The sequence below is a fragment of the Schistosoma haematobium genome, chromosome 6, assembly GCF_000699445.3.
Source record: "Schistosoma haematobium chromosome 6, whole genome shotgun sequence".
NCBI lineage: Eukaryota > Metazoa > Platyhelminthes > Trematoda > Strigeidida > Schistosomatidae > Schistosoma > Schistosoma haematobium.
In genome coordinates, this window is record NC_067201.1 from 2320334 (window position 1) to 2339627 (window position 19294).

General features: G+C 36.0%; 1 protein-coding gene across 1 annotated transcript; it reads left to right on the plus strand.

The window, feature by feature from the left end:
- Positions 1–6218: 6218 nt before the first annotated feature.
- MS3_00008298 (uncharacterized protein) lies at positions 6219–16474 on the plus strand. Its single transcript, XM_051216661.1, has 7 exons — positions 6219–6247; positions 8196–8338; positions 8373–8420; positions 9248–9338; positions 10235–10450; positions 15998–16048; positions 16086–16474. The coding sequence occupies exons 2-7, from the start codon at positions 8277–8279 to the stop codon at positions 16227–16229; spliced, it is 612 nt and encodes a 203-aa protein (XP_051065254.1). The 5' UTR covers positions 6219–6247; positions 8196–8276; the 3' UTR covers positions 16230–16474.
- Positions 16475–19294: the final 2820 nt, after the last annotated feature.

Sequence of the window (19294 nt, forward strand, 5' to 3'; positions counted from 1 at the left end):
TATACAACGTATACAATCCAATTGGAATTCTCACTTTCACCGAAAAAACAGTCTAGTCTGTTTAATTTCAAGATTATTTTCCCTATGAATCAATCGCTGAATGAATAAACATGAGTTTTTCAGTTGAGTGGTTTTACATTCTTTGAGCTTAAGAGTTAAACGTAATCCTATTTCTTATTGACGGAACAATCTGTTAGTCATTTGTCAGAACAAAAATCAAATTTCACTCATCTATCATCTGAACTTTTGCTGATGAAATTTCCTAAAAAATACAATGGTTATTCTTTAGTTCAAGGAACCAACCATACCAACTAAAAACTCTTATATTCAAATTAGATTACACATGAAATCATAACCGTTAGGTCAAGCATAGTCTGTTTATCAACATTCATGACAACACACACACAGACACTTTTCATTTCCTTATTTTAATCGTAGAAAAAATTTTTTTAATCCCAGACAATATTTACTTACTTACCTACTTTGTTGGTAATAGTGTCCGGCCAACGGATCCGAAGTATTTTGCTTAGACAACTGTTAATAGACACGTGAATGTTCTCGATGGCTTTCGTTGTTCTCCAAGTTTCCATCCCGCACAGTAGAACTGTCTTGACATTTGTATTGAAAATTCTGAGTTTCGTTTAGTTTGACAGACAGTCGTTTTGAGTTTTAGATGTTCTTTAGTTGTAGATATGCTGCTCTTGGTTTCTCGATCCGCGCCTTCACATCTGCATCAGATCCACCCTGTTCACCAATGATGCTGTCCAGATACGTAAAGGTTTTCACATTTTTCCAAATCTTCTCCATCAATTGTGATTGGATTGGTGCATGCTGTGATGTATTGGAGAATCTTGCTTTTCCCTTTGTGTATATTGAGACCTACTGCTGCTGAGACTGCTGCTATACTGTTCGTCTTCTCCTGCATTTGTTGTTGCGTTTGGGATAGAAGGGCCAGATCATCTGCGAAGTCTAAATCATCCAACTACATCCTAGATGTCTACAGATCTCAGTAAACAGAACTGTTTTTCTTTTTTATTTGTTCACGCGCATTAGTTCAATTAAACAGAACTCGAATTCAGTGTATTTTCTCAACGTTCAATCCAATAGGAAAACTAGATCTTCATTTTATGAAATAAAATATCATCAGTAGAAATCAAGATGGCTTTTATCATCCACGAAAGAAATTGAAGGTACTTAAAACGAAAAATGCTTTCTGTAAAAACCTAAAACGTAATGTGAAATGACATGAAATGTGAAAATAGATTCTTAAGTATTTTACGCTCTCGTGCTTTTCTTTTCCCTGTTGTCATTATGTAGTAAGGTGATGACTTGAAAATCATTAAAGATCTACGACATGCTATTCTCTCAATAGTTGACTAAAAGGTATATAATAAGCAAGTTAACATGCACTTTATTAACTCTTCTTATGAGTATGTTATATTTGCTGTAAGATTAGATAAGATAGTTAGAAAGGTTGTCGTTAGAAAATCTTACTTGGTATTTATAAATTAAGTAAAGTGTAATATTGAAGCGACTGATACTCCACCATCTGGGATTCAAAACAACATCAATCATCTTCACCACTTGTATTTGAGTACTCAGCATTGAATAATACACTTACTTTTACAATGCGCTTTACAGACTATCAGTCAACATTGAAATAGTGCCTATCAGTAGTATTCTGAAACCTCTCTCCTTTTTATTTGAAACCCAACTGTATATAATTGCACCTCAATGTTGAAATTCACGCCGAAACTCTACCCCAATAATGGGGTACAGATTGGACGAAGTCAGTGTACTGGTATCCAGCGCTGGCCACTTCAATAACGATTTACAACAGGTGACCATATGGCGCGTTTTGAAGAATCTTCATATGAGGTACATATGCCAAAGGAAATTGACCGATTTCAGCCCATAACATTAACAACTGAAAGGTGTGAGTACATTAAATTGGACCTCTACAGAGGCTTCTAAGTACTAGTTCAATTAAAACAAACTCTCGAATTTTCAGTCGCAAATGATTAATTTTAATAGTTAATTAGCATAATCTCTTGCAACGAGAGCAGATTTCATTTACAACACGCCAGTTTTATATAACAAAAGACTGAACAACACATATAGTTTGTTTACTTCTCAAAAAACATCGATATGATTTGCCAATTACTAGGTGATAGAAATTTAGGTTATAGTTAACTTCTAGCCCTAATTCATTTATAACAATTTTTCGACTCATTAGTCAGGAAAATGTAGGACTATTACATATAAGTTATGAAAAACTAAATATTAAACCATCACTGAAGACCATGAAGCGCTGGACGGCCGTTTCGCGCTTTCATGGTATTCAGCAGCGCTCAATCATGATTCCGCCCACGGGACGCGAACCTACAACCTTACGTCACGATCAAACGCTTAAAATCTGGACCACCGAGACGTTAACCAACAGTATTAATTAACAAAAATGGTGTGGTCGTTTTGTTAGAAAAGACGTCAGCCTCATGACTTCCAAAACGTTTTAGCTTTCACCATGAGGCGTCATAAATTTTCTAAATGAAGATTGTTTATTTCCAAGGTAGAGTGTTGTGTCGGTTACTATGTTAAACCCATATAACGTTTTCGAGCTTCTGAACAGGGCTTCTCCACTGCACCTCATTTCGCTCCGCTCTTCTCTTTGCTTCGTTCCTCTCGTTGTCCATGCAGATTGATGATTGTACAAAATACATGTATTTGAAATCCTTTCTCGTATTTGACTTCTTTAATTCAGTTGTTAAATAACGCGAGGTAAGCCGTTAACTACATACTAGGGTTGATGATATATATATATTTGGGCAGCAATCAATCATACGATTCTATTTGAGTCAAATATCAGGCCACTAATAGACTTTAAATGGTTGAAATAATTTTTCTGGTTGGCGTAACGAAACCCATGTTCTGGATCCCAATGGTAGTCACAATTCACCTATTTTGTTTCGAAGTAGTCCGAACCAACACCTTACATACAAACAAAGCCTGACTCAAATCCAGGCCTGAACATTAACAACAGAGCAATTCAAACACTGACCATTGATGATGTATCGTTAATTAATATCACCTGTATACATCGTTAAAGTAACTATAAAGTCAATAGACCAGGTATATTCTTTCCTAAGGTATGCAAATTCGTGTCACACAGTTTTACTATCAGAAGTGTTCATACTCAGTTATTTGAATTCACAATAACCCGCAGTTACGACTCAGATATGCGAACTAAATTTTTACTTATCAATAAGTAGAGTGAGTAGACAGATTTCAATCGACAAAATTGCGATCAAGAAGCTTGTAGTTCAGTGAAGCAACTTCATTTCCTTTCACTATTCTTTGACATCAAACAAATACATACGACATTTACCTAATATCCATATCACTATTATCTTCATCGAATGAAACCAATGTGGAAGCGTAAATATTATCAATTTTGACTAATTGATTTTCACAGTTTAAATCATGAGTTCTTCTTAACTAGACTACTGGATGTGGAGTCATAAATGTGCATTGGTGAGAAGATTCATACTAGGAAGTTTTAACTGTCAAGTACTTTATACTGCTGTTTCCTCGGTTGTGCAGTTCTTCCTTAACAATCTGTGATGTGACCCGGTGAGACCCATAAGGAATTGTGCATGCGTTTGTGTGTGAAAATTATCCGCCTATAACTACTATTTTGAATGCAAATAAATATTGGTACATTACATATATGACTTAAACATTATTGCTTTCTCTTAATACCATGAAAATAAGTTTTCCAATCAGTTATTATTTAAATACACAATAATGACACCATACAGCCAATTATTCGAAGGAATTCTCGATGCTTACTTTCAATTTGTAGGTAACGGGGAAGATTATTCTAGATTTTACTATACTATGAACTCTCCCATTACTACCTAATGTTCTCGCCCTCCACATTTAGAAGGAATACAACAATCATGTTATCTATCTATCTATCTATCTATTATCAAGAATGCAGTGCAACCGCTAACATAGACATGGATCTCAAGGAACAGGTATTTCGTTACTTCTGGTCAACAAAGTTTAAAGCTTGAAAGAGTAACTGTTCTACCATGCGTCTTGTTACTTTCACGATAATATACATTTCACATTAGTCATGTAGTGAACGACAACACACAAGAGAGAACAACCAAAATCCAAAGTGAGTAACCATCCTTGTTTGCTTACTGTGATGCTTGTTACTGAACATCACATCAAGGCAATACTGACAGTTTGCACATATGTCAATGAGAGATTGAACGATCGCACTCCTAAACATCAGTGGGAAGATTCTGTTGTGTTCGGTTGACCGTAGTCAGCTCTAACACTAAGTGAACTGTTAATCTATTCATGGTTAGTAACGTTCGTTTACAAGTTGAGTTATTTCCAACTGTTATTAGGAAAATTGTTAGCGTTGTATCACATTTCACTACAGCTTGTTAAGATCTATGGAATATTCGACTAGACGTAGTCATGATGTATCCATATCAGATTATTGGACTTCCCTTACAGTACTGATTGTTCATATCATATTAATTATTTGTGTGACATGAAGTCTATCTTTTTTGTAATTGAAGTATTCACAAGGTGTTAGGTGAAATTCCCATGGCGTACATCAATTCGAGTGATAGCTTCATGAGATAAACACAAATGATGGTTAACAAACATGACACGAAAATGGTGGAAAATAACCTATCAGTTTAACTAAGTGACATCTCTCAGCTTTTAACCAGTAGATTAAGAGCAAGCTGATTAGTAACCTGTTTATGAGTAAACAAGCGCATAACCAATCAAATAAGGCAAAATCCAAGAAGTAGAAAAGTTCGAATTGTTGACATACAGCATACCTGTATACAATTGTTCAGCCTATATGCGTAGAGAGAACGAGAGCGAGCGAGTGGTTCAGTGACAACGTCTCCAATTGTGAGGCTGGTAGACGCGTAATTGAAAGCATCACTTCCCTCAACATTACACTTACATCTTGCTGACCACGGCGCACTGACATGAAATCTAGGTTAAGGTTTCCACAACGAATTGCTGTAACATTCACACTATATATATATATATATATATATATATATATATATTCATAGTGTACAAAATGTGTCGATTTTGATCGAAGAAACTAAAGTGGAATCACTTATTTTTTCTCAATGAACCAACCGTTTAATGAAGTTTGTTCTATTTCTAGTTTAATTTATGGTTTGAAAGCTTATTGTCTTGGCTTTTTAATGCTAACTTTTGTATCTGCTCTTCGCTAATTGTTATGTCGGAAATACGCTGGTCACTTATACTCGGAACGAGGGAACTTCGCACATCGCACGACGCGAATGTAGGAACACAAAGACTGGTTTTAGTGATTATTTATTTACTCAAAAACACAATGACGACGACGAAGACAACTCTAGTCGAAAAGATACTGATTTATTTACTGATTGTACACCCATTTTGATTACTGATGAAGATGAAATCACATACTGAGCAAAGTTCATATCGCATATTATACAGAATCTACTGTATGGGGCAGGAACCTGAAGAACTACGAAAGCCATCATACAGAAAATACAAGTGTTTATTAACAGTTGTCTACGCAAAATGCTTCGGATCCGTTGGCCGGACACTATTAGCAACAACCTACTGTGGGAGCAAACAAACCAGATCCCAGCGGAGGAAGAAATCAGGAAGATGCGCTGGATGTGGATAGGACACACATTGAGAAAAGCACCCAACTGCGGCACGAAACGAGCCCTCACATGGAATCCTCAAGGCCAAAGGAAAAGAGGAAGACCAAAGTACACATTACGCCGGGAAACGGAAATAGACATGGAAAAAGTGAACAAGAATTGGATGGAACTAGAAAAGAAGGCCCAGGACAGAGTGGGTTGGAGAATGCTGGTCGGCAGCCTATGCTCCATTGGGAGTAAGTAAGTAAGTAAGTAATTATACAGAATAAAATATCACCCAAGAAAAGAAAAGAAATCCTACATTGAGTAGTTATAACATTGAATCAAAACTGAAGTAATTTTGAACAAAACTCATCATGAGTAAATCAAATCGTAAATTGACTTTTGATTCCATCATATCAATTTGTAACCAAATCACTTATTCTGTTGTTTTTTAAAATGTTCGCTTAACCAAAGTTCATTGAAGCGATTGATGAATTTCGCCATAAATTTGTGTAATTTTACTGAATCTCTATTAATACTGAACATTCGGATAATTCCATGTAAGTTTATCGATTTCTATCAAACTGTATGAGTTTAGATTTGTTGATAAGTTGTGTTAAAAGTAGCATTGATCTCCTACCAGAAGGTCCACCTATCGACTTAGAATATGCAGATGACACAGTTCTGTTTGATGACGACGCTGATAAAATGCAGTCTTTTGGCATCACTAAGCAACAATGCCAGAATGTTTGTGATGCGCTTTTCTCCCTCTAAATGCAAGTTGTTGTTTCAGGACTGGTCTGCGTCAACACCAGAACTAAGGATAGGAAGTGAAGTAGTCGAACGCGTTGACAACTCCACTTATCTTGGGAATGTGATCATTCATAATGTATTGTTGTCTGACAAAATCTCACCACGGATTGGAAAATCTCGCTTGAGTTTTGCCAACTTGCGTCACCTATGGCGAAATCGAGATACCCTTCTATCAATAAAAGGTTGCGTATACTGCGCAACAGTTCGTTCTTTTCTTATTGACGGCTGTGAAATGTGATCATTAAGAGTTGAAATTACTCGTAATCTACTAGTTATTCATCACAGATGCCTTAGAAATATTGTTCACATTTGCTGGTATCACCGGGTAAGTAGTAGTAATGTTAGACACAGGGTATTAGGGAATGATGTTAAATCAATGAATGAGGTTATGAATCTTCATTGACTCAGATGGTTGAGCCACGTGTTACGTATGCCCGAACACAGATTACCACAAAGTGCAACACTGTCTAATGTTGGAGGTGGGTGGAGGAAAAAAGAGAAGGGCGGCCAAACCAAAACATGGTGTCAGCGCGAAACATAACTCTTAACACAAATGATTCCAACTAGTTTCCTTTACAAACATGCGAGAGGTTCTCATTCATTCTCATATACTGGTGCCTTGTTCTACCACAAGATATACAAGACGAAATATATGGTAAATATTCGGTACGACATAACTTGTCATTGTCTATCCACAAACATGTTTGTAATGATCTTGAAAGATTTATCCCACACTCTACTCACTGCCTTCAGCAGTCTTCACAATATGGCAAAATCTTTCTTAAAAATCATCTATCGAGAATAATCGAGAACAGTAATGAATAATAGGTGGTAATACACAGGAACAAAGAATTCGTCAATGTAAATGTCGCGCAGTGCGCAAATCATGTAACTCTCTCTACATAGTGGGTCCTACAAAAAGCTTTCTTGCATATCGAAACAACATGAGAATACGAAGAGAGAGAGAGATAAGAGCGAACTCCTACTCCACAAAAAGTAACCTTCGAAATTGTTTTCATTACGGAATCACTGGTAGTACAAACTTAATGGTACAGTTTGTGTTTGAAGCTAAATTTAGCAACTTAACATTTCGAAGGATTAGGATTGAGACCATTAACAACATACCGTCGTTCACTGAATTACAAAAACTCATTCATTTCAAGAGGGCATGAAGAGTTAGAAATCCTCATTCGTAATATACACATCAGGATCATCAGTCTACTTAACAAAGTGTTTTCCACAGAAGATGGGAGGACGATCATGCTTCGATTGTATGACATTCATATTTTACCCATAAATATATCATAGTAAAAGAGATAGCTTAACGTAAGCAACAACGTACTTCTATTGAGAATTATTTATATGGAAGAATGCATTAGTCATTGTTAATGATCTATTTCTCTGGATTGAATGCGATAGCGTTAATGACTACAAGTCACCCCACCTTATGCAGTAAACAGATAACATGAATCTGATGAGATCAATTTTCATCGGCTTTCAGTCTTTGTCATTAATCTCGTCAAGATTATACAGCAAACTAGTCAGGTGGAATTCGAATCCTGTCGACGAATCCATACATGATGAAATACAATGATTGAGGATATAAATAGGCATGTGAACGAATGTTTAAAGTTTTATTTAATCCATGAAATTGGTTATCTCCATTAATGTATTGTGAATTCTTACTTATTTCAGTTAAAGTTGGAATTAGTTATTGTGGGAGGTGAATTTTCAAGGGTGAATTGTTGACTAATCGCCATCGCAGATATTTAAACGATGATGAAATTGGCATTTGATAGTGAGTCAAATGTAACCTGTCAGAAAAATTCTACTTGCATGTAAGACATTTATCATTCCATTTGACAGATTCAGATTTCTTTGTTATGCAGAACCAGTTGTTCTCAGTGGTATCATATTAACGTAAGTAATATATGTTTAAAATACACTCATTCCACAGAAATCATAACTACAATTTCCCATGTGTTACTATTACGTATTATTCAATGAACTGACTAATACACTTTGATGAGAAATTTGATCCATGTTTGACAAGAATATTATGACTGAGGAAGCAAAATATAGTTTATTTGTTTCCTAGTGGAAAGCATTGTCATTTTGTGTTACATCACATCACAATAAATAACCGTACTGAAATGTATATATGTATTTATTTCAACTCAAATATTAGTACTAAGAGTCAGAGAATACATATGCGCCACACAGATCACTTGATTTGTGTGTGGGCTGTGATAATGCGCGGGTGAGCAGATCGAAGATGGTTGTTTAGTTAGGGTAGCACACACCCGGATTCAAAGGGCAACGTCAGCAAATGGCATCCCATGGCAGCTGGTGACCGACAATTGGTTCATGTGACATTTGTTACCTTAGGATTTTTGAGCTCATATACATCAACGATTTGATATCATGGTTTTCCAACTTTCCTAAATGGATTTCACATATACACCAACCCAGTCAAAGAGCACGACATTCGCTCTTTATCCTCTGAATTTCGTAAACAACAACCCAGTCACAAGAAGACAGTGATCAAATCTTCCATGGTAGTGACTACATATGCGTGTCCATGTGAGAGAATTTCGAGAGGAAGAGCTAATTCTCTCCACCATCGGCCGTACCAAGGCATTTGAAGAATGAAATAAAATATTCAAGGGATCAATCCTTGCATATTACTACGCCCTATTGTATCGGTGAGTTAAGTATGTCTACACATATTTTCCTTTATATTTCAGATTTATAGGTTTACTTATTGGATTAGCAATCATATTGATTAAGAAACTACATTCCACATCCATAATGAACAGTATCTTCATGGTTATAACGGTCAGTTGAATATGGTTTAAATATTACATTCATGATAGTTTCGTCCAACTATCAACTGAATTTCGTTAAGTGTTTTTTGTTGAATAAAACATCAATGTTGTCATGTTCGTTTGATAACGGTGATCAGGATCAAATGATCTTTTAAGGTTGACTTGAATAGATGAGTTTGATCGTTGTAATTTATTTAAGGATGACATCATGTGTAGAGACCGAGTTTCTATAGTTTCACTGATTTCATAACAATGTTGACGTATATTGATGATCCGGTCGAATCATGAGCTATTACTTGACTGATAACTGGCGAAAATAATATAACATTAGAAGGTATCTGACTGCCCATGTTATGGACAATTGAGAAATAAGTAGACATGGTTACACATAATACCGGTACATTCTACTCTCATCTACGTTTGATGTGATAACCATTTGCAAGATGTGGAATGAATTGGAAACACCGAACAACTAAACAAATTGAATTTGTGTCATTTTCATTTGTATAATCATCCACACACACTTTGTCTATCACTGAACTTGTGTTCTATGAGACACAAGTCATCATTTAGTGCTTCAAGTCGCAGACACACTACTAGCTCTCGTAGTTGTTGGTTTACCCAGATTGGTATAGTTCACACATTTTCGATGAGAAACCTCATATAAAATGGTCATGTGTAATGGATGAGCGAATTAGTTTTGAAGATATTTCAAGTTTGTCATTATGATAGACATGGATAGAGATTCCTTGTTATGTGCTTGTATCCATAACTATTCATTGTTAATCATTTCAATCAAATGCAGGACAGTGAAGATTATTCTTTCATTATTTGTCCAATAGTAGACTGATTCAACTTTTAAACTAATGGTAATTAATTTGATGATACTACTTTTTCCATATTCAGTTCATAATTTTGATCATCGGCGTTGGATTACTAAATTTACATACAAAAGGGTATGAAATAATTATTTCTGTAACTGTGGATACCGCGTTGGCCAGCTTAGCGATTTTATTGGGTGTAAAGCTACGAGTTCGAGAAAGAAAATTGGAGTTAATCTTGTTCTCGGTATGGTGTGTGTTTGGGGGAATCGGAATCATTTTTATGAGGGCACTTCGCAACGTAAGTTTGTCTGATCATACATTTCCACAAACTAGCAGTAATCAGTGATTATTATCGACTTATTAATGGTTTACTCGAATAGCTACAGTTTTTCTAACAAAATACGCTAATCGTGAATACCGGTGAAAAGTTTCTGTTACAGCAAAAAGCCACCAATCAGAAGCAGCGAATTATCGATCGGACCAAGGACGCGTAAAACACGTGCGCGCAGTCTTGAGTCCTGATCGGTCCTCTCTCCGCCTAGGCCAGCCAGTTAAGTTCAGAACACCAGTCTAAGCCACTGCAATATGAATAATGTATTTCAAATATACTCTATTTATATACCAATCAAACAGACTACATCGAACCATAAAACAGGAAACAACATTAGTACAAGATTCAGCCAAAAGTTGCTGTGAATGTGTGTGATAGTGATTGGTATGCAGGGAATAACTCAAGAATGGAAAGCCGTATCATAGCAGTTTAAAGGTTAAAGTTAAGCTCATGATAACAGAGACATGAATATGAATAGCTTAGTTAATTAAAGATTATACGAGAAAAATATACGCATAGTGTTTGTCCATAACTTGATACCAAAACATTACCACTCATTATTCTTATCGGGACACAACAGTTTTCTACACCGAAGTAGAAATACATTTTCAATTTATATTTCATTGAGGAATATTCCAAACAATTCTTTGTCTTCTAATACATGTTCAACTACATTGAACGTTTATTCGCTGCCGTAGTGAAAACCATAGTGTTTTCTACCAACAATGATACTTTCATCAAGTTACTTACTTACTTACACACTTACGGCTGTTACTCTCAGTGTTGCAACGGCCGCCTTACAGCATTATCCAACCCACTCTGTCCTGTGCCTTACTTTCTAGTTCTATCCAGTTTTTGTTCATTCTTCTCATGCCTCTCTGAATTTCTTGGAGTAATTTATTCATAGGTCTACCTATTCTTCTTTGGCTTTGAGGATTCCAGATGAGGGCCGGCATTGCGACGCAGCTGGATGCTTCACTTAATTAGTGTCGTATCCACTTCCATCGTTTCTTCTTTAGTTCCTCCTCCGCTGAAAATTGGAGTAATCTTTGCCACAGTAGGTTGTTGCTGACAGTGTAATGTCTGGCCAACAGATCCGAATTATTTTGCACAGACACCTGCTAATAAACACCTGAATCTTCTGAATGATGGCTTTCGTAGTTCTCCAGGTTTCTGCTCCGTACAGTAAAACCGTTTTGACATTTCTATTGAAAATCGCGGCCTTGGTGTTGTTTGACAGAAAACTGTTTTGAGTTCCAGATGTACTTCAGTTGTAAATACGCTGCTATTTCTTTACCTGTCCTTGCCTTCACATCTGCATCACATCCTCCGTGTGCATCAATGATACTACACAAATACGTGAAGGTTTTAACATTTTCCAGATGTTCTCTGTCAATTTTGATTGCATCAGCGCATGCTGTGCTTGTTTTATGGAAGAAGGTTGCTTTTTCCCTAGTGTATTTTGAGACCTACTGGTGCTTGGGCTGATGCATCACTGTTGTTCCTCTCCTTCGTTTGTTGTTGCATGTGCAACAGAAGAGCCAGATCATCTGCGAAGCCCGGATCGTCCAACTGCATCCTAGATGTCCACTGTATCTCGCGCTTCCATTCAGATGTTGATGTCTTCATGATCCAGTCGATCATCGGGAGAAAGAGGAAGAGTGAGAGTAAGCAACATTGCCTGACACCAGTCTTCATTTCGAAAGACTTTGTCAATTGTCCTCCATGCACGATTTTGCAGTTTAATCCATCATGTGAACTCTGTATGATATTGACTATCTTCTGAGGCACGCCGTAGTGTCGAAGAATTTTCCATAGTCTTGTTCTGTCCACGCTATCGAATGCCATATTTTGCCTACCTTGCTTTCCACTAGTCGTTCTGGTTAAAGATAATTTCCAACGACTTTCTTTGTTGTACTATACATTTGTCTAATGTTTACCCCTCTTGCAGCCTTTTCCGCCATCATTGCTAAATCCTCCATATATTTACGTTTGTCGGTTCGGATGCTCCTCCTCACTTGCTTGTTTACTGCTGTGTGTTCAACTTGTGCCTTGGCTTTCTCTGCTCTTGTTCGGCTGATATTGATTGCTGCTTTCTTGTTCCTCCTTTCTTCATTCTTATCCAGTGTATCAACAGTGATCCATTCTTTGTGATGGTGCTTCTTGTGACCCAGAACCTCATGACATGTTGAAGTGATTGCCTCTTTGATCCCCTTCCAGTTGCTCTCCATAGTAGTTCCTTCTCCATTGAGTAGATCATGAAAGGCCTGAAACTTATTGTTGAGGGCTATCTTGAATTTGTTGAGTTTGTCAGTATCCCGAAGAAAGGCTGTTTTGAACTTTTGTGATATTGACCGCCCCGTTGTCCAGTGCTTCTTGAGTTTCAATTTCATCTTGGCGACCAGCAAATGATGATCTGATGATATATCAGCTCCTCTCTTAGTTTGCACGTCTTCCATCGTCCTCCTGAACTTTTTGTTGGTGCAGATGTGGTCGATTCGGTTTTGTGTAGTGTGATCCGATGAAGTCCATGTGATTTTGTGTATGCGTTTATGTGGGAATAAGGTGCCGCCTATGGCCAGTTTATTAAAGGCACATAGGTTTGCAAATCTCTCACCATTTCTCCTAGTCCATGTCATCCCATGATGTGTTCACATCCAGTCTTGTCCATTCCAACCTTGACGGTTAGGTCCCTGTGATATTAAGAAGTATTTGAATTATAGTATGAACTAAGAATACCAGAAATAACGTGACTGAGTCAAAAAGTAGTAGACAAGCACGAACGAATGTACTGTATTTAGAATTCGAACTCAAGCATGCATCAAGTACAAAGGAATCATTAGTTCATTCAAACAACACATCCACCGCAGCTTAAATTGGAGTCTAGATGTCTGTAATCAATTGTACGTCTTCTCCTCAAGTTCATCTTGTTTCTGTCGGACAGTTTGTTAGATAAGGACTCTGTATTATCTAGGATGTACTCATTAACATTAGAATTAACAACTGAAATCGGAACTGACTCACCTGGTTCCTGAAATTGTATTTGATCAACATGTCGGTTGTGTGCACTTAAGCCATTGATATCTAGAATTCGCATCATTGATTTTCTGGCATTCTTAAGAACAATCCCCGTGGATGGTCGAAGATCATTTCCACAATAATATGTAACTTCTGCAGACTCCAAACAACTCATATTAGACCGAATAATTCTTCCTTTCAATAGCTTCGCTGGAGTCTCTTTCGTCACTGAATGTCTGGCATTTCTATATTGCAATAGAAAGGTATCTACTCTCCTCTCCAGCTCATTAAATGTTAATCGGGCTATAGAATCAATAGCAGTCTTTAATGTCCTAACAAAATTCTCTGCCTGACCATTAAAACAAAGGTGTCTGTGAGCAATAAAGAAATTTTTGCACCCTATACAATTCAACCAGGTAGTGACTGCATTTGCAGCAAAATGAGAGCCATTATCGGTCACTAACACCTTGGGGACCCCTTCTCGACTAAACACCTTTCTTAATGCTTGTATTTTGAAATCAGAATTTGGTGAAGTTGTGAAAAAACTTCAGGCCACTTTGAGAAAGAATCAATAACTACTAGTGCGTAGTATTTACCAAGAAATGGTCCACAATAGTCAGCATGAATCCTCTGCCAGGCCTCACACGATACTGGTCATGACACCCACTTCGAAGGATGATTTTTCAACTGATGACATTTCTCACAATTGTTTGCTGTACGAAATATATCTGCATTTATCTCTGGCCACCAACATGTGAGCTTTGCCAATGACTTCATTTTCTCAACACCTAAATGACCACTATGAAGATCTTCAAGAACGGATTTATGCAATGAAGGAGGAATGACAAAACGATCATTTAAATACAAAATACCATCAGGATTAGTGGATAGCTCATTCCGCTTTGAAAAATAGACAGGAAATCTACGTTTCAAATTAGCATTCCAGCCTTTCCATATAGCACTGAGTATACTTCCAAAATATCTGCGAGTTGCTCTAATAAGATCTGAGCGTCTCACTGGTAAAGATTGCACCAACAAACAGTCTGAAGTATTAATGGGTCTATCTTGTAATGGCTGTCGAGAAATATAGTCAACATGTTGAATTTGTTTGGCACTTCTGTGCTGAACCGTATACTCATATGCACTCAAAGCAATACTCCATCGTTGAACCATAGCAGCTGAAGAACGTGCTAAGGATTTTTCGGGATGATAAATAAACTTTAAACTTCATGATTCGTAACATTAGTGAATTTCTTTCCGAACAAATATTTATGATGTCTTTTAACAGCCCAAACCGCAGCTAATGGTTCTCGCTGAGTATGTAAATAACCTTGTTCAGTAACAGTAAGTTTGCGTGAAACACAAATGACAGCATCGCTTTGAAGAAACTTTAGTAGACTTCGTAAGCATGACTCTTGTTCCTCGCCCCATTTGAAGGAATTGGATGTCAAAATATAAAATAAACAATTTGCACAACAAGAAAAATTGGGAATAAAACGGGAATAGTACTGAAGAGCAATCACTAGCGAACGTAATTCCGTAAGATTTTTCGGAGACGGTGCATCTGTCAGTGGAGCTAGTCGTTTCATATCTGGTTCGAAACCATGACCACCAACTAGGTATCCAAGGCAGTCAAAACTAGATACACAAAATGAATATTTTTATTTGGGTTCACTTTAATATTCTTCTCAATTAAACGAAGTAATAAAGCAATAAGTCTACCTTATTAGAACCATGAACAATGAGATCATCTTGATAAACTTCAACACCTTCTAGATCACTAACTACTTCATTCATAACTTCCTGAAATATGGCTGGAGAACAACTTAGACCAAATGGAAGGGAATTGTATTTGAACAGACCAAAATAAGTGTTAATCGTCGTCAAAATAGATGAAGATTGATCTAAAGGGATTTGAAAATAAGCATCTTTTAGATCAACTTTCGAGAACACTTTAGAACCATGAAGTCGATCTGGAATATCTTCAACATCTAGCGTCGTGCACGTTTGCTTCAACAAACTTTACACAGGAACTGAAACTGGTAAACATTTGCAATTGGTTGTGCGTTTTATACTGTATGTTGTTGGTACAAAGCATCATGAAACAATATTATAATTTGTAATGTTGATTCTCAGTACTATTTATATACATATGATTTTGTAACAAAATGGTAATTACAACGAAACCAGAATAATACATCTTCAATCAATGATTTCATATTCTTAGAATCACTAACTTGAATGTTTCATGATACAGTCGTTGACGAAACTAATTCGTTGTTAAGACAACTGTCAAGCATGAGACAGGATGGGTAAATGATGTCGAGATTCAGGAAAACAGACTGACTGAACTCTTACATGAAGTCAGTCAGTCAGTCAGCTACATGTTAGTTTAAAATCGGTAGAGTTAATTAGTAGAGTGATACTGTTTATTCACTGATAATCATATAGATACATGATGAATTGACGTGAACTGTTTTCTTTCATTTATTCCAGCATTATGTACTAGATACATCCTGGATAAGTTGGTGGTGTGCAATTTTAATTGTAAGTTGTGAATAAATAATAAAATGTAAATACAAAGAACAACCGTCCATTGACGATCTCGTGCGCGAACTATTATTATACTACGATAATATCCACCAAAATCCCTTCTGATACTAATAAATTTATCATATATGTTTTGATTATTACAGGTGATTGTATACACAGCATATTATTTGTGTAGATCCGGTAAAGAAGAACAGTCCCGTGTTATGTTCATTATTTTCTTATGATCTTATGAATACATCGCCCTAATTGTCGTTTCACAATTTAGTTTAAATTCATTCATCGATTGTCATTGGAACAGTGGGAATACTGAATGAGACAATGATTGATCATGATGAATAGATGCTATTCCATTGAATGTTTTCATATGTTTGAAGATTATTGTAAATGGCTTTGTTATTTACAATAGATGTTCTGTTAAATAGACTATCGCCTTTTGGATTAAATTCGTGAATTAAAAATATTCGTCGAAAAGTCAAACAGACATAGAAGAACATTTTGATTGTACATGAAATTACAACAAATCAAATTGACTGGAATGATTTGTTCAAAGATTGTATTCCACAAAGACACACGTATCATGACATTGACAAATAACTTATTTTTCAGAGATTGGTTTTGTAAGTGTGACACCGTTGAAGCTGGATCAGTCAGTCAGTCAGTCACAACGTAGTACCAGGTTTATCTATGCATCGATTCATAGAACTACTTACTTCAATGTTAGTAATATATGAAAGAAAGATTGTACATTAGGATATAGTACAGGAAGAATGAATTAGTTGGTAGAAAGATAGATGTGAAGCGATTTCAATTTCATATTTCAAGGGAAGACAGAAAGTGTATTCACCTACAGCACGTAGACCCAAACCAAGTGCTGGATGGTTTCGTTTGGTCCTCTAGACAACATCAACCGCCTTAAATATTTTTTGTCTTATTTGTAGCATAGTGTCTTTCGAACTGGACATTCACTGTTTCAATTCAAGTACATCTAGCTAATGAGTTCCAAATAGGATAATAGTAACTTGCTGGATTCCACTGCTAAACACACCACATCTATTCTATAAAAACTTGTGACAATAAATATACCTAGGTAATTTGAATAAAATTTCTTGTACTAACTAAGTTTGATCAAAGTCCAGTGAAAATGAAAACTTCGAAGTGATCCATGCAATTAAAAATTGAATTAAAATCGATGGGAGCTTAAATATATAGTCCGTATATTGGATGGCAATAAAGCTTTCACGGTGTGTGCATCACCGATAACCATGTAAAGCTGAGAAAATGATCTTTGGAATTTTCCTACAACGTGTATGTATACAAAGGTATTTTGTTCATTTCTTTTCCCTACCATATCCTTCACGAACTATCGGTAACCAAAATGAACATTTTTTGCAGCCCATTACTTTTGATAGTATTCTGGATAATATCATAACTAACGGAAAACCCTGAACGCTGTTATACTAATATTCTACACTTATCAGAAGAAATGGAATTGATTCTGCCTAATGGATTCGGATTCGTATCATATCACTTCACAGTCTAAGATGTCATCACTGAACTATTCAGACGATCAATGGCTTTGTGTTGGACTAAAATATTTTCGTAATGCTTCATGATGCATATCATACTTGATCCATGTCATGTTTGATTGATCAGTATTGAATAGTTAGAGGAAAATGATTTTATAAATAGCAAACGAATATTGATTTTGAGTAAGCTTGATTCAATTCAACAAGTGATCGTATTTCATTGGATCGTTCACAAGTTGATCGTAAAATTTTAATTCCTAATTCATTCAATATTTTAGGTGAATCTTCAGTGAACGCTACTGAGGCCTAAGGAACAAGTTTTTATACTATACAGTTGGAAATTATTTTATCTGGGTTATGAGTTTAAAACGTTAAGAAACATTGTTCATAAACTGTTGTTGCATTAGGTAATTAAAAATAAACTTGATTGTATATTTATCCATCTTGTATCAAGTGAGGAGGATAACCAACAAGTGGTAAGATGTTTGATCTATTCATGATCATTCTAATCTATTTTATTAAAAGCAAAAGAGGCTAAATCATAGTAATTTGAAGCAGATCTGAATCTGTGTTGGACAAGTCTTGTTGTTTTGACTTGTGTTGTCAAATAAATCGTCAAAAGAAGTAAGTAGCTTAGCAAGCCTTAGACAATGATAATGATCTTATTAAATTTATTGAACACTCTCCTAGCTTGAAGAGATTGATCAAGCATTTGCATTAGATCCTGTTTAGACATACTGTACTACCGGTTTCGTTTCACCATGTTAATGAGTTATGATAATTTAAGCCAGCCTTCATGATCTATCCTGAACTGTATATTGATGATAATTGGCTGACTGGCTGACTGACTGAATGAATGACACAGTCCCACTATCTGTCTATAATGAGTTCAAACTTGATCTACAGTATTTGTAATTGTCAAGTAAGATCAATGTTTCCGGATTCAAATGTTAAGACAAAAATATATTCATTATTTATATACGAAATAAACACGATACTCTTTAAGTTACATTTTCCATTATGTGATTGATAAATATTTTTCCAAATCCCTGATGTTTGTACATTCACTCTGAAGATGTTAGTCATTAACTAGAACTCTGTATGTGAATACTGAAGATTGTGAATAAAGTACTATGAGTGCACGTTTAGTAAATGGACAAATAGTGTGATGAAACTTCTTATGATGACTAAGTTTATCACCATGTACTGGTATAACATATTGATTTTATGGTTTATGAAATGAGCTGTTGTGCGCGAGACTGAAAAGTTCGAATCTCGTGGGAGGCCGGGATCGTGGATGCGCACTGCTGAGGCATTCCATACTAGGACAAAACGGCCATCCACTGCTTCTAGGTTTTCCATGGCGGTGTAACTTCAATTGACTTATGATTTCAACTGGTGAGATTACAAGATAGTCAAAATAATTACATCAAATGATTATTTTAGTATTCGAACGAAGGAGTATTATGAGAATAAAAGTAATTAGTAGTGAGAATCAGTGATAATAAAAACAAAGCTACTATGTTATTATGGGTAATTACTGAAGCTTTAGAGGCAAGGCAAAAACTTTAGAATGGAAATCCAATGATGAATTATGTAATTATGTAAATAGACATTAGTAAAGTTGTAATAGATTAAGGCAAAAAAATTAGCCGACTTGATTCGCTTACCTAGATAAGCAGAAACTGAAGGGATCACACTCTTCCTGATAATA

Bases quoted from the DNA above. Each gene is read 5' to 3' on its own strand.
- MS3_00008298 (XM_051216661.1), top strand. From the start codon at position 8,277: ATGATGAAATTGGCATTTGATAGTGAGTCAAATGTAACCTGTCAGAAA. The intron at 9,339-10,234 runs GTCAGTTGAATA...TTCCATATTCAG, and splicing joins GTATCTTCATGGTTATAACG to TTCATAATTTTGATCATCGG. The intron at 10,451-15,997 runs GTAAGTTTGTCT...CATTTATTCCAG, and splicing joins TTATGAGGGCACTTCGCAAC to CATTATGTACTAGATACATC.